This window comes from Hemicordylus capensis, chromosome 3 (assembly GCF_027244095.1).
Source record: "Hemicordylus capensis ecotype Gifberg chromosome 3, rHemCap1.1.pri, whole genome shotgun sequence".
NCBI lineage: Eukaryota > Metazoa > Chordata > Lepidosauria > Squamata > Cordylidae > Hemicordylus > Hemicordylus capensis.
This window is the reverse complement of record NC_069659.1, coordinates 3,974,284-4,002,027: the sequence shown is the minus strand read 5'-3', so window position 1 is coordinate 4,002,027 and position 27,744 is coordinate 3,974,284. Positions and strand designations below refer to the sequence as shown.

At 50.6% G+C, this 27,744-nt stretch overlaps 2 protein-coding genes across 4 annotated transcripts in view; both read left to right on the top strand.

The window, feature by feature from the left end:
- Positions 1-4,265: 4,265 nt before the first annotated feature.
- LOC128352543 (uncharacterized) lies at positions 4,266-7,497 on the top strand. Its single transcript, XM_053313222.1, has 2 exons — positions 4,266-4,396; positions 6,493-7,497. The coding sequence occupies exon 2, from the start codon at positions 6,598-6,600 to the stop codon at positions 7,306-7,308; it is 711 nt and encodes a 236-aa protein (XP_053169197.1). The 5' UTR covers positions 4,266-4,396; positions 6,493-6,597; the 3' UTR covers positions 7,309-7,497.
- A 5,623-nt stretch (positions 7,498-13,120) lies between these two features.
- ARRB1 (arrestin beta 1) overlaps positions 13,121-27,744 on the top strand; it is a 180,598-nt gene continuing 165,974 nt past the window's right edge. For 2 of the 3 annotated variants that reach the window (XM_053313215.1, XM_053313217.1), the window contains exon 1: positions 13,121-13,608. In XM_053313215.1, the coding sequence (XP_053169190.1) occupies positions 13,589-13,608 (20 nt within the window). In that variant the 5' untranslated portion in view covers positions 13,121-13,588. The remainder of the gene's footprint in view (positions 13,609-27,744) is intronic. The other variant, XM_053313218.1, reaches the window with a different exon arrangement.

Below are 27,744 nucleotides of genomic sequence, written 5' to 3'. Positions count from 1 at the left end.
CTACTTGTTTTGCATGGGGGGCCTGTTTGCTTCATGCATTTTTATACCACACCATATATACATCTCTGGGAGGTTTACAGTTCTCTGCCAATTCTCTGCCATGGCTTTGCTGATTTCTAGCCTCCATATTCCCCATCTGAAAAATGGATAACCATTACCAAGGAAGTCTGCTTAATACCGTATTTTATGGACTATAAGACTCACTTTTTTCCTCGAAAAATATCCGCCAAAATTCAGGAGCGTCTTATATGTTTTAACAGTTTAATATGTTAAAACTCTGAAAAACTGGATTAAAATTAAGGTGCGTCTTATAGTCCGTAGTGTCTTATAGTCTGTAAAATACGGTACTTCATTCCTTCACAATATCCTGCTCTGTGTGTGTGCGTGCGTGCGCATGTGTGCACAGGCGTGTCTGCGTGGTGCATGTGCTTGCTCTTGTCATTTGACATGCAGTCTGCAGCTGGGCTCACTTGCCTGAGTTATGCACTTTTAGTCCTTTGTGCTTGCAAAGCAGGTGGAGTGTGAATTGTGTTGAGCTTATCTATGTGGGCCCTGCAGCTGCTAGGCTGGTGGAGCAAAGGAACACCTTAAACGAACAGGATGGGTGCCTTTCTGTGCCCACTCCTGTCCAGATATCAGCACTTTTGTTTTCTGGAATTGGTACAGAGTTAAGGAGGTTAAAGTGGGGATGAGTTGCACAGACCCTGTGTCCCTCATGTTTAGAAAGGAACACATAGAGCACCTTTCTTATGAGGCAAGGCTACAACACCTGGGGCTTTTTAGTTTAGAAAAAAGACGACTGCGGGGAGACATGAGAGAGGTCTATAAAATCATGCATGGGGTGGAGAAAGTGGAGAGAGAGAAATTCTTTTCCCTCTCACACAACACTAGAACCAGGGGTCATCCCATGAAACTGATTGCCAGGAAATTTAGGACCAACAAACGGAGCTACTTTTTCACACAATGCATAATCCACTTGCGGAATTCTCTGCCACAAGATGTGGTGACAGCCAACAACCTGGATGGCTTTAAGAAGGGTTTGAATAACTGCATGGAGGAGAGGTCTACCAACAGCTACTAGTCAGAGAGCTCTATAGGCCACCTCCAGCCTCAAAGGCAGGATGCCTCTTGAGTACCAGTTGCAGGGAGTAACAGCAGGAGAGAGGGCATGCCCCCCACCTCTTGCCTGATGGATTCTCAGAGGCATCTGATGGGCGACAGTGTGAAACAGGATGCTGGACTAGATGGGCTTCCTTGGGCCTGATCCAGCAGGGCTGTTCTTATGTTCTTATGAAGCCCTGCCCTTCCAACAAGCATGACAGCAAGAGATATTGTGTGTCTTAGAGCAAGGAATTTCCAGGCTGAGTTCCCCAGATGTTGGGGGACTACCACGTAGCCTCACCCAGCTACAATGGCCACCTTTTTGCACACACCCCACACCCCCTTCTAAAGAGCCAAGCAGCTCCATCTACAAATGGAAAGCAGGCCGCAGTGCACACTATCTCGGGATGGTCTCTGCACTAACTAGTGGTGTGGCTCTCCAACGTTTCAGGCAAGTCTTGCCCAGCCCTTCCCAGAGATACTGCCAGGGAGGGAACCTGGGACCTTCTCCATGCCATCAGATGCTCCACGGACCCTGCCCTCTAAGAGGAATATCTTGCAGCAGGCAGTGCTCACAGGTAGCCACCCATCCAAATGCAAACCAGGGCAGACCCTGCTTAGCAATGGGGACAATTCATGCTCACTACTGCAAGGCCAGCTCTCCTCTCCATGAGGTATCTATGCATCTGCTTGGAGTTTTAATTTCTAGCAGCTCTGGGGAGGGAGGGGCATCCTGGAGCTCTCCCACCTAGGACTTCCAGTTCTCGGAGTATCCGATGGGGAAGCCACTTCGAATGAAACTCAGAGAATTAGGGAAGCAGCCCTTTCCCTCTCCACTGCGTGTTTTCTTTTGTGTAGGTTCACACACAGCTCGCTTCCGTGTTTCTCTTGTGGCCAATGGCTTTCTAGAAGAGGCAGGACGCCAAAAAGTTTTTGATTAAGTTCCCCACCAAAGACTCTTGAGTAAACTTAGCAGTCATGGGATAAGGGGACAGGTTCATTTGTGGATCTGGTAACTGGTTGAACAACAGGAAACAGAGGGTAGGAATACATGGACAGTTTTCACAATGGAGGGAAGTAAGAAGTGGGATCTCCCAGGGATCAGTAGTACTGGGACCGGTGCTCTTTAGCATGTTCAAAAATGATCTAGAAGTTGGGGTAAGCACTAGTGAAGTGGCCCAAAAACTATTTAGGGTAGTGAAATCCAAAACAGATTGTGAGGAGCTCCAAAAGGATCTCTCCAAACTGGGAGAGTGGACGCCAAAATGACAAATGTGGTTAAATGTAAAAAAGTGTAAAGTTAGGCATATTGGGGCAAAAAAACCCCAACTTCACATATACACTGATGAGGTCTGAGCTGTCAGTGACTGACCGGGAGAGAGATCTTGGGGTTGTGGTGGATAGCTTGTTGAAAGTGTCGACTCAATGTGTGGCAGCTGTAAAAAAAGGCCAATTCCATGCTAGGGATCATTAGCAAGGGGACTGAAAATAACAATGCTCGTAGTATAATGCCCTTATACAGATCTATGATGTGACCACAATTAGACTACTGCATACAGTTCTCGTCACTGTATCTTAAGAAGGACGTTGCAGAACTGGAAAAGGTGCAGAAGAGGGCAATCCAGATGAAAGAGCCCCTGGTGGTGCAGTGGTAAAACTGCCGCCCTGTAACCAGAAGGTTACAAGTTCGATCCTGACCAGGGGCTCAAGGCTGACTCAGCCTTCCATCCTTCCGAGGTCGGTAAAACGAGTACCCAGAATGTTGGGGGCAATATGCTAAATCATTGTAAACCGCTTAGAGAGCTCCGGCTATAAAAAGCGGTATATAAATGTAAGTGCTATTGCTATTGCTATGATCAGGGGCCTGGAGCACCTTTCTTGTGAGGCTAGGCTACAGCATCTGGAGCTCTTTACGTTGGAAAAGTGGTGACTACAGGGAGACATGATAGAGGTGTATAAAATTATGCATGGAGTACAGAAAGTGGGCAGAGAGAAATTTTTATTCCTCTCTCACAACACTAGAACCAGGGGTCATCCCATGAAACTGAAGGCCAGAAAATTTAGGACCAACAAAAAAAGTACTTTATCACACAGTGCATAATTAATCTATGGAATTCTGTGCCACAAGATGTGGTGATGACCGCCAGCTTAGATGGCTTTAAAAGGAGTTTTTACAAATTCATGGAGGACAGGTCTATCAGTGGCTACTAGTCTGGTGGCTGTGGGCCACCTCCAGCCTCACAGGCAAGATGCTACTAAATACCAGTTGAAAGGGAGCAACAGCAGGAGAGAGGGCATGCCTCATCCTTTGCCTGTGGGCTTCTCAGGGGCATCTGATGGGCTATGGTGCAAAACAGGATGCTGGACTGGATAGGGCTTGGGGCTGATCTTATGTTTTTATGAGATCATTGGTGGGTGGGAGAAGCTTCATCTGCTTTAACTCTGTATGCCAATTAAAGGCAACAAGTAAGGGCCAGACCCTCCAATGGTGAGATACCTTTAATTGCAGGCCTGTAGATCAGGGGTCCCTAACCAAGCTGTGCCTCACTCGAGGCACAAATGACCAGGCTGAAACTATCCTACTTGGGACACATGATGCGAAGACCCAGCTCCCTTGAGAAGTCCATAATGCTGGGGAAAGTGGAAGGCAAGAGAAGAAGAGGAGGACCAGCAGCCAGGTGGATGGACTTGATTTATGACAGCAATGAATGCACCATTGAGAGACCTTAAAGGCCAAGTTGGAGCCAGATCATCCTGGAGAGAATCTATCCCTGTGGTCGCTAAGAGTCAACACCAACTTGATGGCACTTAATCAACCAACCAAGCTGGGGATGATGGGAGTTGTAGTCCAGCAGCAGCTGAGGTCCCAGGGTTGGGGACCCCTAATGTCAATGGTTGAGCTGCAAGGCCTTAGGATTAGCTTTACAGAACGTTGATAGTGCAGAGGTTGATGCCCCTGGGGAACTGCCTTCTGCTGATCAAACCACTGATCTGTTTAGTTCTGTGTTCTCTCTCCAGGGTCTCAGGCAGAGAGATCTTTCCCAGTCAGCACTGCTGCTTGAGACTTCTTACCTGGAAGAAGCAAGGGACTAAGTCTGCAACCTTCCGCATGCAAAGATTAGGGCAATGGCAGTGTGTGCAGCACTCTTTCCAGGATCAGGGCCAAAAGCTTTGGCTTTTCCTGCCCCCTTGACCAGTCCCAGTAAAGAATTATTCTGAGTGGAGGCTGGTCCTTTATAAACAAGCAGAGACTAGCTTCTCACGTGTGGATCTCTACCTCTTGGTGTTTTTGTAGGTGAGTTAATTAATAACTTGGTTTTTCCTCTCTCTTTGTAAGACATGTTTGTGTTCATTATCTGCCTCTTTGTCTGGTAAACTGAAAACCTTGGCAGTTGTGCTCTTTCCTAAATGATATCCTCTTTTCCTAAAGTTAAGCCTTGTGCACATGTTATGTTGAACACTTGTATCAGTGTGCATAGACATTGTTATTCTTGTATTATGCTGAATGTAGGTAGAACAGTAAATTACTTATTTGTACCATGTGTTTGAGGGCCTTATATTCAAGTTTACTTTTAAAATCAGTGCCAGTGTAGTCATCCCCACACAAATATGTTATAGTGTACAGACTCCTAAACATAAGTGTAATATAATGTTTCATAGGGCTTTATTAAAAGCCAAAACAAAGAGTTGTAAACTTCCTAAAGCTTGGAAAATCCCACTACAGACCAAAACTTATCACAAATATATAAGCAACACTCTTGTGTACAATGCAAACAACATTTAACTACAATAATGGCAAGGGGTCTCTCTTAATAAGAAATAGAAATAGGTATAGAAATCAAAATAATAATAATAACCAAGCTGGGGATGATGGGAGTTGTAGTCCAGCAGCAGCTGAGGTCCCAGGGTTGGGGACATAATAATGTCTTGTTCTAAAACTATCCCACTTGCTCCCTAAATGTTCTTATTGGGAGTAAAAATGGCTTTTGGATCACTCCAATTACATGTCTCATTTGTGTTGAATTTATATGCAAAGTCTAAGAATGGTGGGCTGATAGCTGACCAGAAGAAACTCAGCAAAGGGAGCAGCTTGAATAATAGAAACCAGCAGCTTTGCTTGGGCTTTTCCTGGCCTGGAGGAAAACATCTAACCTCTGCTGACATTTAGTGCATCAAGCTGCTAGGAAAAGCACAGCTACAGCAGCTAGCTGGAAAGTTGGTAATCCTGTGGGAGGCAGAAGGGTGGGGGCCATGAGATGATTAAACTGGGAATGGTGTATAGAGAGTAAATGGCCTTTCCTCGGTGTTAACTGTAGGTTCAGGGCCAAAAAGGGTGCTTCTCTGCATGGGTAATCAGGGAGTTAATGGCTCCAAGGTGTGGTGCAGGCTATGAATTTGCTGGCCTTTCAAAATAAGATTGGGCAGTGGGTGCCTCCGTCACCTGGTAGTCAAGATGGCTAAAAGGAACCCCCATGTTCATCGAATTTTGGTGTTGGGAGGGGCCTTGGAGGTCTTCTACTCTACCCTCCCTGCTTGGTACAGAAACTGTTATAGCGTCCCTGGCAGATGGCTGCCCAGACTCCCTTTGAGAACCTCCAATGAAGAAGAGCCCAGAACTATCTGTCATGAGGCAGATGGTCCCACTGGCCACCAACTCTTGAGATACAGGAAATCCTTTAGAGTCTAGTCTAAATCTGTCTCCTTGCAACCTCAAACCATTGGTTCTAGTCCTGCCCTGGAGGGCAACAGAGAACAAGTCCTCTCCTCCTCCAGATGTCTGGCCATGGCTCTCTTCTTGGGCTGAATACAGTACCCCCACCCCCCAGCTCTGTTCCTTGCAAGGCTTGCTTTCCAGACCCCTTACCACTTTGGCTACCTGCCTTTGAATCATTCAGAAGAAGCAGCCTCCTAAATATCCCATGGTGGGCACAAGCAGACAATGGGTCCAATCCAGCCTAGGCTGCTGTAGCGGAGGCTGGAGAACCCTGTTCCTGATCCCCCAAAGTACCTGGCAGTGGATGATGGTGAGCAAGCCATAAGAACCAGCTCTGTAGACTTCCAGTCAAGACCCAAGGGTATCCATTCAATCCTTAAGCCAACGAAATGAAGCGGGTGAAATCTTTCCTGGCTTGGAGATAGTGCTGAGATGAGCTTCACTTTCTTAGCTCCTTTCCTACTTGTGGTGCTGCTGCTGCTCTGAAGACACAGGAATAAGGTCGGCAAAAAACAACCACCCCCAGAGGAATTGCCCACAGCTGGATGTGAGTGTACCTTGGGTTTAAGCTCTAGCCTTGAGGCCTATTGCTAACTTGAATGCTAAGACTGTCGAGGAGGAGCAGAGTGAGCATTTTCAAATGGAGTAACTTGAGCTCTCGTACATCACTCTTGCAGGGAGAATTGGGAGTGAAGAGTCGAATTTCCAGAAGGTGCACCATCAGTGGCTGGGGAAGGCCCAATCCACCAGTTCAGGGCTTCCTGTGAGCTGGAAGAGCAGCTATGTGGAACGCTGACTTTGTAGAGAGCCTGAGCCCGCTTGGGGACGCCTTGCATGAGATGAGGTCTACAATTCATCTTGAGAAGGTGTCTTTGGTTTCGGACAAGGTCGTGGCAATAGGCGTCCCCACAGGGATCCACTTAGTGGGCCATGTCCTAGACCTGTTGGATGTCATGGAAGACAACAACTTCTTTGTCTTCCTTGGCATTATGCCTGCCATTGAAAGGAAGCTGAAGATCGCCCAGTGTCAGACCTGGCCCTGGAAGGCCAAAGTTCTTGGTGGCACCAAGGAAATCCTGGCCCAGATCCTTGGTGCACTGGCTTGCCTGACTCCATCCAAGGTGCATAATGTCCTTCTGCAGCTCCAGCATTTTCTAAAGAAGGCTGAACGCAATGGCCACTTTGAGCGTGTTGCTGTGCCACTTTTGAGCAGAGTCCAGCAGGACTTGGAGGAGGTGCAGCCGATGCACGTTCTGAACTGCCTGACCCAGATGCTGCACCTGCTCACCGGCCAGTGCGAGCATTTGGCACAGCTGGCTTCCCATCCAGTCATGAGACAAGCGAGCCAGCGATCCAGCATCTTTGGGATTCTGGAGTCTCTCAGAAGGGCTTTGGAGCGTGCGCTACCTTCTGCTGATGAATTCCTGATGGAAATGCAGGATGTTCTCATGGACCTGAATGAGATCGAAGCCATTGATCCTGATGAAGTGTAGCTGGAGTGGGGGAAGCTGTGGGCCCCCAGAAGGCCAACATGTGCCTCCCCATGGATCTCTGGCATGTGGCTCTGCTGCTATGATTGGCCCCCCAGGGCAGAGTGAATGAAATTTTTTTAGAGGCTAGCTTGAAGGATGAGGGTTTCAAGCGGCTTAGTAATAAACTTTTGCTGTTTTAATTGGTCTGCACTAGCTTGGTGGACTCCCTTTCTTCTCTCGTATTCCTGATGGCTTTATTGAGGAGCACGGAGTCTCTGTAATTTTTATCTGGCCAAAGTAGAGATTTAGTGTAGGGAGACAACTTTGGATTTCTCCTCTCTAACCTCCAGCACTGCTAGACCAGAATTAAGGACCCTAGACTAGAGCAAGGTTTCCCAACATTGAGTTGGCTGATCTTGGACAACAGTACCCATAATCCCAATGGGCAAAGGCTGGGGATGATGGGAATTGTCATCCAGGGCCTAAGGTTGGGAACTCCTGATGTGGTCTAGGTCCCTGCTTCCCCCAGTGGCAAACCAGATGCCTCTGGGAAGCCCACAAGTGGGGCATGAAGCAAAGAGCCCTCCTCCCCAGCTGAAGCAACGGTGTCCAGAGGCATACTGCCTCTGAACGTGGAGGTTCCACAGAGCCTTCATGACTGACAGCCAGTGAAAAGACCCCTCCATCAATTGTTGAATTGCCTTTTTAAAGCCATCTAGGTGAGTAGTCATTGCTAGAACCGGTGGCCGTGAATTCGGTGAAATTACATGCGGTGTGAAAGAAGACCTCCTTTCTTGTCTCTCTGGAATCTCCTGCCAGGCAACATTGCTGAGATGATTGTGGGTTCTAGAGTCTACGAAAGAGGGAGAAAGGTGTCTCTCCATGTCACCCTTGCACAAACCCAGGGCCAGGCGAAGTTTGACTTCAGTGCCCCCAGCCAAGCCTTGGTTCTTCATTTGCTGGGGTGGGGGAGAGAGCAAGGCAAGCTGGCTTCCCTTGCTTGCTCTTTTGCCCGCCCCCTCCCTCCGCTTCCAGGGAGGAAAGCAAGAAATGGGTGCACAAGCCAGACATGTCAGTGGCTGCTTGGAGAAGGAACAGGAGGCCACCCCACCTTATGGACAGGCTGATGACCCTGCACAGACTTCTATCATGTCCTCTCTAGCTTCTTTTCAGATCTAAAAAGCCCCGTCTGCCTTCCCTCATAGGGCAAGCACACCAGCCCTGTTCTAGCTCTCTGGTATCTCACCCACCCCCAGCCTTTAGATGGTTTAAGCCAGCAGTTCCCAAGCTTGGGGGCAAGGATGTATTTGGATTAACACTCCTCTAACCCCTTTGAGTATTGCAGCTGGGTGAGATGGGAGATTGGGAGTTGTAGTCCCACAACTTCTAGGGAGCCATGGTTGGGAGCTGCTGGATTAAACAAGGACAAAATCCCCCCCTCCCCCGCTGCACTGGAAGACGTCTTCTTCTGCCATAAAACTGAATTCCTGGCTGTGCTTGGTCTCCGAAGCCAGGCTGACTGCAGATGCTTAATCATACCTTCGTGCAGGGTTTCTCAACGTTGGGTCCCCAGATGTTGTTGGACTGCAACTCCCATAATCCCCAACTAAAGGCCATTGGGGCTGGGGTTTATGGGAGCTGAAGTCCAATAACACCTGGGGACCCAACAGTGAGAATCCCTGCAGGCTTCGTGAACCATGTCGCCAGGACTCTTCAGTTTTGCTGCTGCTTTGTATCGGCTGCAGGGTGTGTTGGAAGGGGATTGAAAAGAGGGGCTGCAACCAACTGCCACCCACCATGCTCCAAATCGAGGACCCTCACAGCTGCCATTTAGGAATAAGAACAAGTTGTCCTAGTCAGAACTAAGCGGCTACTCTCCTCCCACTATCCCTACAACGGGACTAAATTTGGTCCAAATCGGTTAGGCAGTTCATGAGTTCACTTGTGCCTGAAGCATCCATTCAGCCACCATCTTGAATTGGGGTGGATGACATCACAGACGATGTGTTTGAGGTGTCCCTACCACTTTACCAAATCTGTTTCAAATCAGTTCCCACTTGCCCCTCAAACATTCACGTGTCTGCCATCTTGAACCGGGATGGATGACATCATCAGGCGACGCTGTTGAGGTGTCCCAACTCAGAAACTCAGGTATGTAGTACACTGCTCTGGGCTCCCTGGAGGAAGAGCGGGATATAAATGAAATAATAATAATAATAAATAATAATAATAAGCCTGCTGGAAAGTAGGCTTAAAAACAAGTGTGTGAGTAGCTGGGACACAGCAATGTCAAGGTTGCCTCTGGGCCAGGCATTACAGGGAGTGCCTTGACTCTCTACGGGAGGAGAGCGGGACTTGTCCTAGCAGGCAGGAATTGTTCCCTTTGCTAAGCAGGGTCCACCCTGGTGTCCATTTGGATGGGAGACTACATGTGAGCACTGCCCACTGTAAGATATTCCCCTGAGGGGGGTGGGGGCACTCTGAGAAGAAGAGCCCCTCTAGGAAGAGCAGAAGGTTCCAAGTTCCCTCCCTGGCAACATCTGCAAGATAGGGCTGAGAGAGATTCCTGCCTGCAACCTGGGAGAAGCCGCTGCCAGTCTGGGTAGACAATACTGAGCTAGATGGACCAATGGTCTGACTTGGTAGGAGGCAGCTTCCTCTGTCTTCTCTCTGAATCACTGGTGCATTGGCAGAAGAATGCCAAGCAGATGCTGTTACACATATGCAGAATGTTTCTATGCAGCTTTTCAACAAAAGCCCCCAAAGCAGCTTACGTATATAAATAAATAAAATGGCTCCCTGTTCGCCAAAGGGCTCACAATCTAAAAAAGAAACATAAAGAAGACACCAGCCGCCGCCACTGGAGGGATGCTGTGCTGGGGATGGAGAGGGCCAGTTGCTCTCCCCCTGCTAAAGGAGGAGAATCACCACTTTTAAAGGTGCCTCTTGGCTCAGTTTGCAGGGGTCTAGTAGCTCTCCCCCTCCCCTCTCTAAAGCAGTGCCCCTTTCCGAAATCGATCCTTCTGCAAACACGGCTCCTCTCTTTATTGTATAACAAATCTAAGAAGGTACTTCTGAGCATGTACAGACTGCCTTTCCCTATTAGCAATGACAGCTTGACCTTTCATGTCTAGAAATGAGGAACAAGCAGATTTTTCAAGCCTGGTTGCCTTGCAATAGACCTGAGCCCCAGCCCTGCTAATGGTACCCTCTGCCCCTGAAAGCAAATCTGTGGTATAAGCTCACTTGGGGGGATTAACCCTTCAAAAGGTTTTCATTCAGAGTGGCTAAAGCAGGGCTGCCTAACGTCAGCCCTCCTGCAGATGTTGGCCTGCAATTCCCATCATCCCTGACTATTGGCTACTGGGGTGGGGGGTGATGGGAGTTGTGGTCTGGCCACAGCTGGAGGCCTGAACGTGTGTGGCTCTGCTGCCTGCAGAGGAGCCTGCCGTGAGCGTCTGCACGTTCCTGATCATCAGAACATGCTTCCAGGTTGGATAGAGACAAGCCAGGAGGCGGGTTGTGTGGGGCAAGGCCTTGGGCCACCCCACCTCCTGAGTCCTGCCCCTTCAGTTCCCACTACTGATGGGCACCACTGGTGGCAAAAGCCCATCTGCCTGCCGGGCTTCCTTCCTTCCTTCCATCCTTCCCCCCCCCCCGCCTGTGTCTTGTGCATTGCATGCTGGGGGTTCGGGGTGTGTGCTACTTGCAGCAAAGTGTGTGAGCACATGGCAGGGACCAGACCAAATCCCAGGGGCCTCTGGCACATCTGGTGGGCGGGCAGGGAGGTAGCTAGCATTGAGCGGATGGGTTCCAAGAAACCCCCTCCCTCCCTCCGAAGGGCCACCAGGGAGAGGGGGGCAACACCACGGGCCTCCCTGCCCTCGCTGCGCCCCTGTAGGTGGGCCTCCCTTTTGCCAGCAGGCGTAGGCTGGTGCAAGGGCTGCTGCTGGCGCAGAGAAGGCCGGCCGGCTGCGTCCTGGGCACAAGCTCTTGCTCTCAGCCCAGCTCTGCTCTCCAAGCCAGCCCCTGCCTGAACCCGGTGCTGCTGCAAGAGGAGAGAAGTGCGAGGCCTTTGTGTGCAGTGGGGGCAGGCGGAGCTCAGTCCCTCCCTTGGCGGCTCCTGCTCACATCCCCAGCCCCCACCGGATGCTCGGTACACAGGAAGCTGCTGTCTACCGCAGTAGTCAGACCTTGGTCCATCTAGCTCAGGATTGTCTGCACAGACTGGCAGCGGCTTCCCCCAAGAGTCTCTCTCAGGCTCAGCCCTCTCTTGGAGATGCTGCCAGGGAGGGGACTTGGGACCTTCTGCATCTACAAGCAGGCCGGTGCTCTTCCCAGAGAGGCCCCTCCCCTAAGGGGAACATCTGACAGTGTTCACACATGTTGTCTCCCATTCAAATGCAAACCAGGGCGAACCCTGCTCACCAAAGGGGACAAGTCTTGCTTGCTTCCACAAGACCAGCTCTCCTCCCTAAGGGAGGCTGGCAGGGGCGAGAGCAGCACCAGAAGCCTTTGGCCTGGAGCTCTTCAAGAGTCGATGTTCTCAAAATATTCACTTCTATGATCAGATAGTGCATATTGGCACCACCTACCTAACTTGGCTCAGTTGCTTGAGTTACCTGGTTTATTTTGTGTGTGTGTGTGTGTGGGGGGAGGTTTGAGTTCTCTGCCATGGATTGGCTGATTTCTAGCTTCTGGATCCCCCATCTGTAAAACGGACAGCCGTTTCGGACAAAGCCTGCTCAGCCATTCCCAAGGCAGTTCACTCTCAATTCCTTCATTATATCCTGCGTGTGGCGTCTGCACCACTTGGTCATGTTATTGGACAGATCATCTGCAGCGGGGCTCACTTGCCTGAGTTGTGCACTTTTAGCCTTTTGTGCTTGCTTGGGAGGCTGGCCCAGGATCTGCTGGGCTAGGAGGGCTCTGTCTGCAGGTGCCACTGCTGAGCACCTCCTGAAAGAGGCAGGAGGTGTGCCTTTCTGTGGACACCCCCTGAGCTCCTGTCCAGTTACCTGCACTTCTGCTTTCATCAGTTGGTACACCTTAAGAGGTGCAGCAGCGAAATGTGTGGTTGAATGCGTGAACAAGCAGAAGGTTTCTGGTTCGAATCCCCGCTGGTACTATATCGGGCAGCAATGATATAGGAAGGTGCTGAAAGGCATCATCTCATACTGCGTGGGAGGAGGCAATGGCAAACCCCTCCTGTATTCTACCAAAGACAGCCACAGGGCTCTGTGGGCGGAACTCGACTTGATTGCACACTTTACTTTACAGGGTCAAGGGGCTCTGGGGGTGGAAGCGAACTGCGTGTCTGTCTTGTTTAGAAAGGAACCCCGCCGGCTGCCTTTTTCCAACCAGCGTGTTGGGAGCTTAGTGGCAAAGCGCATTATTTGCTTGGGATGCAGAAGGTCCCAGGTCCAGTCCCTGGCAGCATCTCCCGGCAGGGCTGAGAAAGACCCCCTTGGAACCTGGGAGAGCCGCTGCCAGTCCGCGTAGAGGATGCTGAGCGGAGGTTCTGGCTCAGTGGAAGGCGGCAGCTTGCTCCCTCCTCTGTCCCACGAGCCTTCTCTCTGCGGCCTGAGCCCTGCACACGGCGGGCCCCAGGCCGCAGACACGTGAGCCAGGAGCAGCAGCCGCCCGTCGTGGGGACGCGTCCGAGCCGCGTGTGTGCTGGCGGGGAGGGAGGCGCCCCCCGGCCCGGCCTCTGTCCGTCGTGACGTGTGGCTGGAGGACGGAGGCGGAGGAGGGAAGCAGCCAGTGGGGCCCCGCCGCGCGCTGCCGTCGCCCCCTCGCTCTCCCCCCCCGCGCGGGAGGAGGAGGAGGAGGAGGAGGAAGGGCGGCCGGCCGAGCAGGAGGTGCCTGCGCGCCAGCCGTCCAATCCGGGCGCGGAAAGAGGCGAAGGGAGCGGCCAGGCAGGCGCGGCGGGGCCCCGAGTCGGCGGCGGGGCGGGCTCGCGCAGGCAGGCAGCAGGCAGGCAGGCGGGCGCTTCTCCAGCTGCGGCGGCGGGGTCGTCCAAGCCAGGCTCCCTCCCTCCTCCCTCGGGCCGTAGTACCCGGGCGCACAGCTAGGAGGCCGGCTGCGCCGCGGCGCCTCTGCCTGCCCGTCTGCTGGCGGCGGCAGTGGCGGTGGTGGTCGCAGCAGCAGCAGCAGCAGCAGCGGCAGGCGCCGCCAGCCCAGGAGCCGCTGCTTCGCCCTCGGACCACCGCAGCCGGGCTGCCAGTTGCCCGCCGCCTCCGGCTCTCGGCTGGTGCCCGCATCTCCGCCCGCGGCGGCCGGGCAGGGGCTCCCTCCGACCATGGGCGACAAAGGCACCAGGTCAGTCGGCGCGCGCGCCTGCGGGGCCGGGCGGGCTCCTCTCCCTCTCCCGGGTTCCGAAGAGCGGAGCGGCGAGCCCGTCTCGGGGTTGTGGGGGGCGGCGGCTGGCCGGGGATGCCGCTGCAGGCTTCTTGCGTGTAGCAGCGCGCGCACCGCTTTGCCTGGCGCGGCGGGGGCTTCGGGAGTGCTGCTGCCCGCACGATGCGCGCTGCTGCGGAGGAGGACCGCCGGCGTCCTGACGAGCCTGGGTCAGCCAGGGGGCCCGTCGCGAGCTGCCGCTTGGCTCCTCGCCGTGTGGACTCGGCCGGGCACGATCTCGCGGCGCGCGCGCAGCGGGGCTGGTGTGGAGATCGCAGCAGGCTTGGAGGCTGCAGCGCCGCGGGGTGTGCTCTGGCGTCGAGGCAGCCCTGCTTGCCCTGGCCCGGCAGCAGCTGCATGCGGGCTGTCGCACGAGAAGAAGCCCCCGCCCCGTTTCACGCGGCGGCGGCGGGGGGCGGGGGTGGTGGTGCAGCGGCAAATCTGGGTTTGCTACCGAGCGAGCCGACTCGGCTGCCTGGCCGGAGTGTGGCTGTATGAAGCCTGCCTTGTCACGTCCGAAAGGGATGGGTTTGTGTACGCAGGCAGTCGCCTAAACAGAAGAACCCGCGTCGTTCCGCCCGATTCAGACGTGTGTGCACGCGTGTGCACGCGTGTCTGTATACGCGGACGTGTTTGGTGTGCTTGCTGATTGTATGTGCGTTCGTTTTAAAAGTGAACCTGTGTACATGCATTCATGTCTGAATAGAGCTTGCGTGTAGAGACTGTGTGTTTCCCAGGGATGAGGGAAGGACTGTAGCTCAGCGGCATATACTTTGTATTCAAAAAAAGTCCCAAGTTCTAGGTAGGGCTGGGAAAGGCCCCCCTGCCTGAAATCCTGAGGAGAGCTGCTGCCAGTCAGTGTAGACAATACCAAGTTAGAGGGATCAAGGGTCTGACTCGGTATGAGGCAGTTCCTGCTGTTCACACTGTTCCTGTCATCTGAGAAATGTTGCTTGTCTTGTAGAAACTCATTTGGCTCTCCTTGAAATTAGTAGGTGTTTCCCCTGGAATTGGATCCCATTTTCACTTTTTCAAACTCCAGATGTGCACGCCTGGCTGTGAGGGTCTGCTCCAGACTGGCGGAGGCTGTGCATGCCATCTGTGTGAATCTTTGGTGTTGCCACACTTGGAATAGAGCGTAGCGTTCTGGACCCCCCCCATTTCAAAAAGGGGTGGGAAAGGGAAACTGAAATGTTCAGGAGGAGGCTGAAGAACCTTCCCAATAAATAAAAGCGAAAGAGGCTGGGGGTCCTTAGTTAAAGCGGGGGAAATGAACTTGTTTGGGTTGAGGGGATAGAGAAAGGGGTTTTTTTGCTTATAATAATAGGGTTACCAATAAATGATTGGCAGGTAGGTCCATGAGAGGGGAAATGAAGTTCCTGACCATTTGGAACTCATTGCTACAAGATGTGGTGAGAGCCACCAGCTTGTTTGACTTTGCAACAGGATTAGACAAACTTATAGGAGGAGCAGAAGAAGTCTTCTCGGCCATGATTTAAAGATGGGAAGGCCTAAAGACGAAGCAGCCTTTGCCCCAATCTCTCTCTCCCCCCCCCCGTTCTACTTGAGAAAAAAAACCTTTTGGAGACAAGACCACACATTTCTCCCTCCCCCTCTACTCTTTCTGTCTCTCTCCCACCTGCTCCTGGACTCTCATATTGCTAGTCATGATGGGTAAAAGTTTTAGGGGCAGTCTTACCCTACTTGTGGTCTTTTTGAAAGCTTCTGGCTGGCTACTTCTGGGAACAGAACCCTGCAGTAGACCACAAAGCTTTTGGTTTTACGTGTGCACCTGCCTGGAACTCTGTGTCGAATGTAGCTCTGTCTCTTAACACAGGGCTGCTCAACCTTGCGCCCCCAGATGTTGTCCCCAAACCTTGCGTCCCCAGATGTTGTTGGACTACAATGCCCATCATCCCCAGTTGCAATGGTTGGTCAGTGTGGCTGGGGAAGATGGGAGCTGTAGTCCGGCAACATCTGGGGGCTCAAGGGCCCCCAGATTCTAGCACACCCAGAGTCTCTTGCACCCCTTTGTCTCTTGCATACGACTTTAGCTAATGACAGATTGTGTGTCGTGGGGTGGGGGGTGGAGATTGCCTATGAGGTCCCCCCCCGTCTGTGCTGACAGACCCAGTGTGGGTGGTGAGACGTGTAGGGAAACTCCAAGCAGGAGTTGGGGGGAACGTGCATGTCTGTGTGTGCGCCACCTCCTCCCTCCTCCTAATTTGTCCCCCCAGCGGCCTCCAAACCTCAGGGGTCTGTGAGTGCCTCGCCTCTTTGTTCTGCCAGATGAAAGGCTTAGCCTTGTGTGGCAGCTGACGGAGCCACAGCACCTGCTCCGGGTTCTGAAGGTAGAAAGCCAAGTGGAAAGGGGAGGGGGGCGTGTAGGCAGCAGATGGGGCCGGGGGGGGTGGCTGGTGCGTGGCCACATGCCCAGCGCCACCCACTTCATCCCTGCCTAAGGCCCAGCGGCTGGATTCGGCCTGCGGGGACCCGTTTGCTGGCCTCCGGACATAGGACTGTCCTGCAGTATCGGCAGGAGCCAGGGCTGGTCCTGCAGACGAGCCGCAGATGAGCCGTTGGCCGCTTGAGACCAGCGGCCCTCCTCTCCTGGGCCGGAGCTCACTGGCACCGCTCCTCTTCCCCCTCGCTTGCATTCATTCACACGTTTAGTAAATAATCTTAACGTAATGATTAACCTGCTGGAAATTGACCTTGGCCCCTGCACGCCAGGGCATGGTTGGTTCTGGCCCTCCGGCGCCTCTGAGTGGTGCACCCCTGCTCTATAGCCGTGAGCAGGGGCGTAGGGGTCGTGCAGCAAGGGTGGACAATTGTCCTCCGGCCAGCAGGGTCTGGGGGGCCACCAAGGCCAGGGCACCCCCTTGCCCCCTCCCTCACCTAGCCGGAAAACACACTCGCTGTCTGGGAGGTTGAGGCACGCCCCTCTCCTCCCCTGCCGGTGTTTCTCCCGAAATGCTGGCTGGGCTGGGTGGGGGGAGCACAGCCCCCTTCTCCGAAGATCAGGGGTTCATTGTGGAATCTCTGGCTGGGAGCTCCTTGCCCTGGCTTCTTGAGCTCCCGGTCAGTGATTCCATGAACTGCTGACGGGAAGGCAAAGGGATGACAGGCCCCACCCCATGCCTCTGACGCTGGACAGAGGGGGCCTGGCTTGGGGGCACGCTTTTTGTAAAGCCTTGGGGGGGGGGGGGGTGAGAGCTGCTGGAGGTCTTTGCCCTACGGCCACTGCCAAGCTCCCTACGCCTCTGGCCACGAGGTCTAGCCAAGAGTGCCAGTGTGGTGCAGTGGTCAGAGTGTTGGATTAGGGCTGGGGAGGCCTGGGTTCAAGTCCCCCAGAGAGCCATGGAGCCCCCAGGTGATCCTGGGCCTGGCGCTGCTCTCAGCCTGGCCTCCTTCGTGAGCTGGTGGTCAGGATTCCGTCGGGGAAGGGAGAAGGCAGAGTCCCTTGCAGGAAAGGGGGCAGCATCTAAATGTCACAAGTCATGAAATAGAGACTTGTTCTCCCCCCAGCCCCACTTGTTTTTTGTTCGTGGTCTTTTTCTTAAAGTGGAGGCACTCTCAGGAATACTAACCTTTAACTCGCATCTTCTCTGGAATGGAGGGGCTGCATTCACATATCGGCCAGATTTACCCCAAAGTCCCTGCGGGTTGTCGGGGACCAGTTCACACACATTTCAGGTTTTTCACAGTGCATTAGAGTGTAGCCCAATTTATATCCATTGTAAAGAAAAAAATCCACTGTTTTAATCGTAGTAAAGCCTCCCGGTATACTTGTGCTAAAGCCTGTTGTGTGCAAAAGTCCCTGGGTGGGGGGTGGGGAACCCCTTCCCTGTTATGACTTCTAGATGTTTGGGACCCTTTATCTGCAAGATCAGCCAGTTCCATGTATTGTTTTGGCCCTAGGCCTCTGCAAAATAGATTAAAATTTACAGAAATAATGTAAAACTGAAAACACACCCAGCGGCAGGAATACAATCGTATTACACCAGTAGCATCAGCTTAAGAAAAACTGGCTCATGGTCAAAGCCATCAGGGAAGCAGAAAAAGGCGACTTTTGCAAGGGCAGCATTTTCTGAGTGGTTAGTTCACATCCTAGGTTTTTAGTGCATGTCTGTGGAATTGTATATGTTATGTTTTATTAACTTGATTGAAATAATCCCATGATGTGCTTTTGAATTTTTAATGTTGCTTAGGCTGGAGCTATACTTGACCAATAAATACAGTCATCCCTTGCCAACCACGGTTTTGAGTATACACGAGTAGGAAATTGTGACCGGCCTTGCCAACCGTGATCTGAGTATCTGCGTTGGGTGTTTTAGTGATTTGGGGCAGGGGGCTCACACTCCCTGCTGAAATAAGAGCTTCCCCATCTCTTACAACATTTAAAAAGGCAGTCAAGACACATTTGTTTGCCCAGGCTTTTAATTAGATACTGTTTTAATAGTTTGATGGTTTTTTATAGTTTTATTGTTGTTTTAAATTTTAAATTGTTGTGGTGATGTTGTTTTTATTGTTTTGTTGTAAACTGCCCAGAGACTTGCGTTTTGGGTGGTATACAAATATCTTAAATAAATAAATAAATGTATGTGGCCGCACCATAGTTTTGTATGAGGGCATTATGATATTAGCATTTTTATTTTCAATCCCTTCCTAATGATTCCAAGCATGGAATTGGCCTTTTTCACAGCTGCTGCACATTGTGTCAACACTTTCAGTGAACTGTCCAGACCCCAAGATCTCTCTTCTGGTCAGTCACCCACACCTCAGACAGAGCCCATCAGTTGGGTTTTTTTTTTGCCCCAATGTGCATCACTTTACACTTGCCAACCTTGAACCGCATTTGCTATTTTGTCACCCACTCCAGTTTGGAGAGATCTTTTTGCAGTTCCTCGCAATTTGTTCTGGATTTCACTACGCTGAATAGTTTGGTGCCATCTGCAAATTTGACCACTTCGCTGCTTACCCCAACTTCTAGATTATTTATGAACAAGTTAAATAGCAGTGGAATTTTTTTAAGTCCAACTATACTATGTCAACCAGATCACCTTTTTTCACACACCTGTCGACACCCTCAAAGAATTCCAAAAGGTTGCCAAATTCTAAAGATTAACCTTTGCAGAAGCCATGCTGGTTCTCCTTCAGCAGGGCCTGTTCTTCTATAATCTATATGCTTAATAATTTTATCTTTGAGAATGCTTTCCATCAATTTGCCGGGCACAGACATTAAGTTAGCTGGCCTGTAATTTCCCAGATCCCTCATGGATCCCTTTTTGAAAACTGGTATTATATTGGCTACTTTCCAGTCCTCTGGTACATAGCCTGATTGTAGGAACAAGTTACATATTTTTGCTAGGAGATCAGCAATTTCACATTTGAGTTCCTTCTGAACTCTTGGGTGGATGCCATCTGGCCTTGGCGATTTGTTAATTTCTAGATTTTCAAGACAATTTAGAACATGCTCTTTCATCACCTCAAATTGGCCCAGTTCCTCAGCCTTGAAGCCCAATTCTGGAGTGGGTATATGTTCAGTATCCTCTGCCACAAAGACAGGTGTAAAGCTAATTCAGTTTCTCTGCAGTTTCCATATCCTCCTTAGCAATCCCCTTCACTCCCTCATCTTCTAAGGGACCAACTGCCTCCCTGGTAGGTTTCCTACTTTTGATGTATTTAGAGAAGCTTTTGTTATTCCCCTTGCTGCTTTTAGCTAAATGTTCTTCAGACTCTCTTTTCGCTTTCATTATTGACTCCTTGCATTTATTTTGTCAGAGTTTGTGTTCCTTTCTGTTCTCTTTATTTGGGCAGGCCTTCGCATTTCGGAAGGAAGCCTTCTTCTCCTTTATAGCTTCTTCGACTTTACCTGTTAGCCATGCTGGCATCCTCCTAGACTTGGGTACTTTCCCTCCTTTTTGGTATACTTTCTAACTGGGCTTCTATTATTGTGGTTTTAAATAAACTCCATGCATTCTGGAGAAAAGTGACTCTTCTGAATTTCCCTTTCAGTTTTCTTTTCACTAAACTCTTCATTTTAGAGAAGCTTCCTCTTCTGAAATTCAAAGTGTTTGTATTCTTTAGCGATTCTCTCCTCACATGTATGGTGAATTTGAACACACTATGGTCCCCGGTCCCTAAAGATTCCACCACCCTGACATCTTGTACCAGGTCCTAGGTGCCACTCAGGATTAAGTCCAAGGTCGCCTTCCCTCTGGTTGGTTCCATGACCAACTGTCCTAGGGCACAGTCATTTAGCATGTCCATAATGTGGCCTCTTTGTCATTACCTGACTGTGAATTTACCCCGTCTCTGTGTGGGTAAGCCTCCTAATGGTGCAGCAGGGAAATGACTTGACTATCAAGCCAGAAGTTGCTGGTTTGAATCCCTGCTGGTATGTTTCCCAGACTATGGGAAACACCTATCTCGGGCAGCAGCGATATAGGAAGGTGCTGAAAAGCATCATCTCATCCTGTGTGGGAGAAGGCAATGGCAGACCCCTCCTGTATTCTACCAAAGACAATCACAGGGCTCTGTGGTCGCCAGGAGTTGACACTGAATCGAGGGCACACTTTACCTTTATGTGTTAGTAATTGAAATCACCCATTATTACAGCTCTGTTCTCTATGACACCTCCTTAATTTCCTTCTGCAACTCCCAGTCACTGTCAGCATTTTGATTTGGAGGGCGATAGCACATACCTAGTACCACATTTCCCTTCAGGCCTTGCATTGCCACTCACAGAGATTCTGTGGAGGACTCGTGTCCTCCTAGTTTTTCTAGCTTGTTGGCTTCTATCCCTTCTTTAACATACAGTGTACTCCACCTCCAAACCACCCCTCCCTGTCCTTTCTGTAGAGTTTGTATCCAGGAATAACCATGTCCCCCTGGTTCTCACTGTTCTACCATGTTTCCTTTATGCCCACTATATGTTTTCAATAGCAACCAAGCACTCCAGCTCACCCATCTTGGCTTGGGGGATTCAAGTACCTATACACTGAATCTCTTACCTGGTGTGTCCTATCTTTCTTTTGGCCATTTGATCTCTTTGACCGGCTAGCACAGCCTTCTGTCTGCTCCTTATCTGGTTCTACTCTCTCCCCTTCTGGTTTATCTGAAGCATTTACACCCTCACACCTTAAGGGATGGCATTTGCTGAACCGGATACTGCCCAGCTCCTGTCAGCTATCCCCCAGGCATTATTTTAAAACCCTCTTTTAATTTTAACTGCCAGCAGTCTGGTTCCATCTTAGTTCAAGTGCAGCCCGTCCCTTTTGTACAGGCCTTGCTTGCCCCAAAATGTGCCCCAGTGCCTAACAAATCTGAACCCCTCCTCCCAGCACCACTGTCTCAACCACACAGAGACCCCTCAGCTCCGCCTGTCTCGCTGGCCCTGCGCATAAAGCAGGTAACACTCCAATGAACACTACCTTGGGGGCCCTGGACTTCAGTATGCTACCTACCAGCCTAAATTTGGATTCCAGGACCTCCCAAATGCATTTCCCAACATCATCGGTGCTGATGTGCACCACGACTGCTGACGTCTCCCAAACATGGTCTGACATCCTATCTAGACGCTGCGGGACATCCACAACCTTCTGTTAATGAAACTGTTCTGGGGTGTTGGCTAAACACTCCAATCGGACTTTTGGCTAACATGGGGAGTCATGTTAGCCTAAGGCTTTACTTGAGAAAGGACCAAGAGGTAGACTTGAAGGCAGGGTGGATTTGATTTAAATCACGATTTAAATCACGATTTAAATCACTAGCAGGGTGGATAAAAATAAAAAAAATCCGATTTAAATCAAAAAAATCCGATTCAAATAAAAAAAAATCTGATTTTTTAAATTTAAATCGGATTTTTTTTATTTTTATCCACCCAGCTAGTGATTTAAATCGTGATTTAAATCAGTTTGATTTAAATCAAATCCACCCTGCTTGAAGGAGAGAGAAGGGAGCGAGGAGATTTAGAAGGGATAGACAGTTAGTAATACTGGTCCCAGTTTGTTGGTGGGTTGGGTGCACTTGCAGGTTGGAGTGTGCAGGTAGTTTTCCTCTCGGGGGCAAAGCAGAAAGGTGGGAAAGAGAGAGGGTAAGCGGCTCAGAGCTGCCACTTGCAACCTAGGGAACCAGGATAGCGTATGGTTCCAGGATATTCCAGGGGTATTCTGTCCTCTTTTGTGTGTTCCCCTCCTAACCATGTGCTTGGGTCAGGAGTAGAAATAGGGAAATCCATGCCCTGGGCCAATGCCAAAGTCAGGCACTTTGACTGCAGGGGCTGAAACTCTTGTGTAACAAAGTTCATGTTTGCATGGACCAATCAAGTGGGTGTGATCTTTAAGAAACAAAGGATGGAACGGCTGGTCAAGAGGTGTGTGTGGAGTACTGCATGGGTGAACTCAAAAGTTTTATCTGAGACTGGGACATCTCTTCCTAGGAGAGAGAGCGGTTTTCTTTTTCTGTTAATGATCCTACCTCTGAGTCCTTGCCAGCTCATTAACATTGTGAAAGGAGATTGGAGGTGTGCCATGCTTAGCGGGGGGTAGTTGAAGGAGCAATTAGCATGGCTAATCCCATTGTGAAGGGAGTTAGCTATTTCTCTTGTGAAGGTCTCTTTGACCCGGGTCTGCTTGCTAGGTTCTTCCCTTTTTTACAAGAGAGGCCATGTCTGTTGTTGGGAGCCAGAAGCTACTTGCATCGAGCACACACCCACAAATTCTTCCCAGACTGTCTGCTCTGTGCAATACACTGGGAAGCAGCCCCCCTCTTGGCTTTCTACTTTCATGACTGTTTTTGTTGGCTGTTTAGCAGTGATGTAGTTGCAAATTCAGAAGTGCAGGTGTTCTCCATGACCATGCCCACCCTGACAGCCAGAGAAGCTGAGAAGTACCAGCGCTCTGTCCCTGATCTATCCCCTCTACTACACCCTTGCTGTTTAGAGTATTTGGAGATTGTTTGAAAGTTAGGTCTTTGCTGAAGTTATCAGCTATTCAACAGTTTAAACTTTCCCAGTAATATAAAAGAGGGAGTGGTACTTACCACTTCTTCATGCTGGGCTTCATGTGATCAAGAGGGGCTCCTTTTTGAGCTCTCTCGAACACTCTGCTGCTAAACTCCATGTAAACCTCCTATGATGCCTGTTTGCAAATTCCTGTTCACTAAGTTCTGATCATTAAGTTCCCTGGCTGCCTCCTCTTATGAACTGAGTAGGGGCAACCTACTCAAACTGAGGCAACCAGGCTTAATGGGAATGTGGCCCCTCCCACATGCTGTGACTCACCTCTGCCCTAGCTGGGCTGCTCCCACCCAGAAATTCAATCATGAATGGGAGATTGAGAGGCACTCAGGTCCAAGATATTGTACTGTTCTCTATCAACAATAAATATTTATATACTGCTTTTCAACAAATGTTTCCAAACTGCTTTACATAGAGAAACAAACAAACAAACAAACAAACAAATTTTCTCTAAGACTTTGAAGTAAATTCCAGGCATTCATAATTCATAGAGGAGTACGTGTACAAATTTGTACATAGAGGGTGATGTACAAATTTGATAAATAAATATTTAAATACAAATTTATAGGAAGCTTCTCCCTGCAGATTTGCCAGGCTGTTGCTGGCCAAGGCCAGATTTCCTCTTGGAAGAGCTGTTTGTGCTATAACAGGAGTAGCACTTCTTGAAGGATGGATAGCAGGTTTTCTCCTTCCTTGAGAGATTTTTAAAAAAAGAATTGTGCTAACTGGAGAGAGAACAGCCACGATTGGGACAGGGATGTTGGAGAGAAGGACGTTACTGGGGCAGCTATGTGGTCCAGGTTCTTAGCTGTTAGGCTTGTGCCCGAAACGTTTTGGAGGCCATTGTAAAGGCCTCCGAAACGTTTCGGCGCTGGGGCGGTATTCGGTGCTTCAGCACTGGCAGGGGGAGTACTTTAAGGGCGGGGGAGGGTGTACTCACCCCCCCCTGCTGTGTTTCCCCTGCCGGCGCTCTGCAAATTTCAAGCCCCTCAGGGCGGCAGCGTTCCTCCCTGCCGCCCCATCGGCCAGAAGTGGCCAGAAGTTGCGAGCGTGCGTGCACCCGGTGTGTGCACCCGGCCGATGGGGGGAACAGAGCGTCAGGGAGGAACGCTGCCGCCCCGAGGGGCTTGAAATTTGCAGAGCGCCGGCGGGGGAAACACGGCGGGGGGGGTGAGTACACCCTCCCCCGCCCTTAAAGTACTACCCCCGCCAGTGCCGAAGATCATTCGGGCACATCCCTTTTAGCTGTGCCAGCCGGGATCACAAAGAGAGGGAAGCAATATTCTTTCACAGCTGTCCACACAATCTCTCTCTCTCTCCCTTCCTTGCCAGCTAGTGGCCAACAGCAGAGTCAAGCATCATAAGAACATAAGAGCAGCCCTGCTGGATCGGGCCCAAGGAAGCCCATCTAGTCCAGCATCCTGTTCCTCACAGTGGCCCACCAGATGGTGCCTCTGGGAAGCCCACAGGCAAGAGGGGAGGGCATGCCCTCTCCCTCCTGCTGTTGCTCCCCTGCAACTGGTACTCAGAGGCATCCTGCCTTTGAGGCTGGAGATGGCCTAAAGCCCTCCAACCAGTAGCCGTCAATAGACCTCTCCTCCATGAAGTCATCCAAACCCCTGTTAAAGCCATCCAGGTTGTTGGCTGTCACCACATCTTGTGGCAGAGAATTGCACAAGTGGATCATGCATCACAATGCCTTAATTTCTCTAGATCATTTATTGCAACGTGCAAAGTTCTAACTTTTGGAATCCAAACATCGTTGATGTTTCCAACTGTCCATTCTTGGGGGAAACCGTCTCTTGCGGGAGGTTTGGCTGCTGCTTCTTTCGCTGCTGTTGGCATCCTAGAAGTTCAGGCTGCTGCGTTTCATCATGATAGGTTGCAGCTGGGACCGGGGGCTTGTGGCTTCATCAGCCACTGATGAGAAAGGTGATGCCCTCCTCCACTCTCCCGGGTGCACCACCAGGGAAGGGGGTCGGTTTCTCCACTCCATGGTTTGCTTCAGGCATGGTGCTTTGAAGGCAGGGCTGCTGGGCTCTGCAGGCCCCTCTCACAGGTTCCCACTCTTATCGGTGCAACGGGGCTGGCATTCCTTGAACTCAGGGCTGCACAACTCAAATGCCCTCGTGGGCCGGAACCATCCACAAGTTGGTGTGCAGGGGCTGCAGTCACATTTTTAGCGCATCATGACATTATAATTAAATATTATTAGCTACTTGTGGCTCTATTTCCCCTGTCAATGGACCCAGAGTTTCAACCAAGGATAGTGGCCAGAGAACAGGTCCTGTCCCTGCTCAATCAGTGGGGCCCCTAGAGTGCCTGCCAGCCCCAAACAAATGCTAAGTCCTCTCCTCTCCCTAAATGGTTGTTGCTTTCAGGCTGCAATGCTAGGCATGCTTACATGGGAGTAAGCCTCACTGGGCACACCAATGGAGCATATTTCTGAGCAAGCATGCACAGGATGGTGCTATAAGGCAGTTTCCAGCTCCTGTCTTGCTGCAAGATACCTGGGGGCCAGTCAAATAGTCCCTGCGGGCCGAATCCGGCCCCCGGGCCTTAGGTTGTGCAGGGCTGCTTTAACTCCAGGTGCTGGCCTGAATGAAATGATGCTTCCATAGCATGTCTGCAAGGCTGGGGAAGCCCCCAGTCTGAAGAGTTGCTGCCAACCCATGTAGACAATACTGGACTGGCTGGGCCAAGAGTCTGACTCCGCATCAGGCAGCCTCCTGCGTTCCTTGGTGGGAAGCCTGATGGAGATGGGGCCACAGCTCAGGGGTGCAGCATGCAGAAAACCCCAGCTTCAGGCCCTGGGAGCACAGCCTTCCCGGGTAGGGCTGGGAAAGACTCCTGCCTGGAACCTCGGAGTTCCCAGAGAGCCAGTCAGTGTAGACAACATTGTGCTGGAGGGAGCAACCGTCTAACCCTGTGGAAGGCAACTTCATGAGTATGCGGACAATCCTAGGTTCAGTCCCTGGCAGCATGTCTGGATAAGGCTGTGAAAGGCTGTAAACTCTAAGGTTTCAGATGGGAGCCCGCCTGTGAGTGGAGACATTCTTGAGCTAGATGGACCAAGGGCTGACAACAGTTCCGCGTATTCGTACAGATCTTTCTGTCTAGCCATGGGAGGTAGCTTCCAGCAACAAAGTCTGTCTGGCATTCATGAAACACTGACCCTCTTAGGAACATGGGAAGCTGCTGTATACTGAGTCAGACCATTGGTCTATCTAGCTCAATATTGTCTTCACAGATTGGCAGCAGCTTCTCCAAGGTTGCAGGCAGGAGTCTCTCTCAGCCCCCTTTTCTTGGAGAAGCTGGGTTGTTAAGAAGGGGCTGAGATATTTGCGGCCTTATGGTAGGCCATGAGTGCCACAAGCAGAATTGAGTGGTCCTGGGAATCGGGTTGTACCTGTGTTTTTGTACCTGTTTCTTGGCTGATGAGTGAGTTTCTACTTTGAGTCCACTGGTTAGCACTTGCATATCCTACGGCTAATTGCACATCAGTGTGTAAATTTTTTATTTATTTTTATATGTTTTTATTTGAATTTATATACCACTGTTTATTAAAATCATCTCAAAGGGGTGTACACTACAGTTAAAAACAATGGACAATTTAAAAGTACACATATTACATTTAAATATAAAAATAATATATCTCTATTTAAAAGGTTTTTTAAAGAATAAAATAACAGTAGAATATCTGATGTATTTGTGTTGCTAAATCCTGGAAGAGCAGTGTCCATTTCTTCTCTCTTTCTCCCAGGCTTCCCCTCTGAATCCAACAATACCAGTTATTATCTGCCAGAGAAGTGCATTTAAAATGTGAGCAAGCTGAATTTCCTCCTCCGTTCAAAGTTCAAAGGAAATCAATGATATTGCTTTAATATTCCTCCCTTGCCACATGGAGAGAACTAAAATCCCCATAAATCTTCAAAACAAAGATCAAACAAACGCCACTCAATTACCGGCCGCTAAATAAAGTGGCCGCTACGCCTGAGCATCCCTGACATGTGCGTAATGACCTCATTAGGTTCTGGACCAAAACCATGGCTGGTGGTGGGCAAGGCTCAGGCATGTGGAAGAGGGGAAGGGACAGGCCTTCTGAATAAATCTGTGACTTGTAGTCTGATGCCCACAGAGATGGGGTGAGGAAGAGGTCACCCGTGATCCGGTAGTTCTTTCCTCTCTTCCTCTGGACTCTCAGGAGCCAAACTAGTTCTCCTTACACTAGTCCAGGGGTCACTAGCCTATTTTGCTGTGCAATCTGACCCCCTACTCCAGGGCTTCTGAATTTTGGGTCCCCAGATGTTGTTGGATTGTAGCTCCCATCACCCCCAAGATTGCTGCTGGAAATTGCACACCAACAGCATCTGGGATCCAACATGCAGAACCCTGGGGTTAACCCAAAGCACCCTTACAGGATTTGGCTGTGTTGGGAGGAAGTTCTGTGTTGTGCTGTTTGCGGTGGTTGCTGTTAATTTCATGCCATTTTTGTTGTGGCTTGTGAGGCAAAGAAACCTGAAGTGCTTACTTGGGGTGCCAGCAGTTCTGGCCCACAGGGGAAGGTTGGCACTGTGTCTAATAGCTCTCTTATCTGCTCTTCTAGATCCAAAAACTTCCTGAGTGGGGCGGGGTGGTGGTGGTGGTGTCACCATGCAGAGGCAGCAGCTATGCTGCAAGGTAGGAACTGTCCCTCTGTGTGGGCACCTCTAGGAATGCTGAAATGACCCCAAGGTGGCAAGCCTGACCCCCAAGGTGGCATCTGGTGAGCCACTGTGTGAAACAGGATGCTGGACTAGATGGGCCTTGGGCCTCATCCAGCAGGGTTGTTCTTATGTTCTTAAGCCTGTGAGCAGAGTCTGTTTTTATTTCTGTTTTTTGCACAGAGCCTTGCAAGTTCAGCCATTTTGCTAAATTTATTTATTTTATTTAACACACTTCTATACGATATAAATCGCACAGTTGGAAGAATAATGTCGGGTGTGATTCGCATTGCAGAGGAGAGAAAATGTTCTAACCTCACCTTCACCTTGATG

Bases quoted from the DNA above. Each gene is read 5' to 3' on its own strand.
- LOC128352543 (XM_053313222.1), top strand. From the start codon at position 6,598: ATGTGGAACGCTGACTTTGTAGAGAGCCTGAGCCCGCTTGGGGACGCC.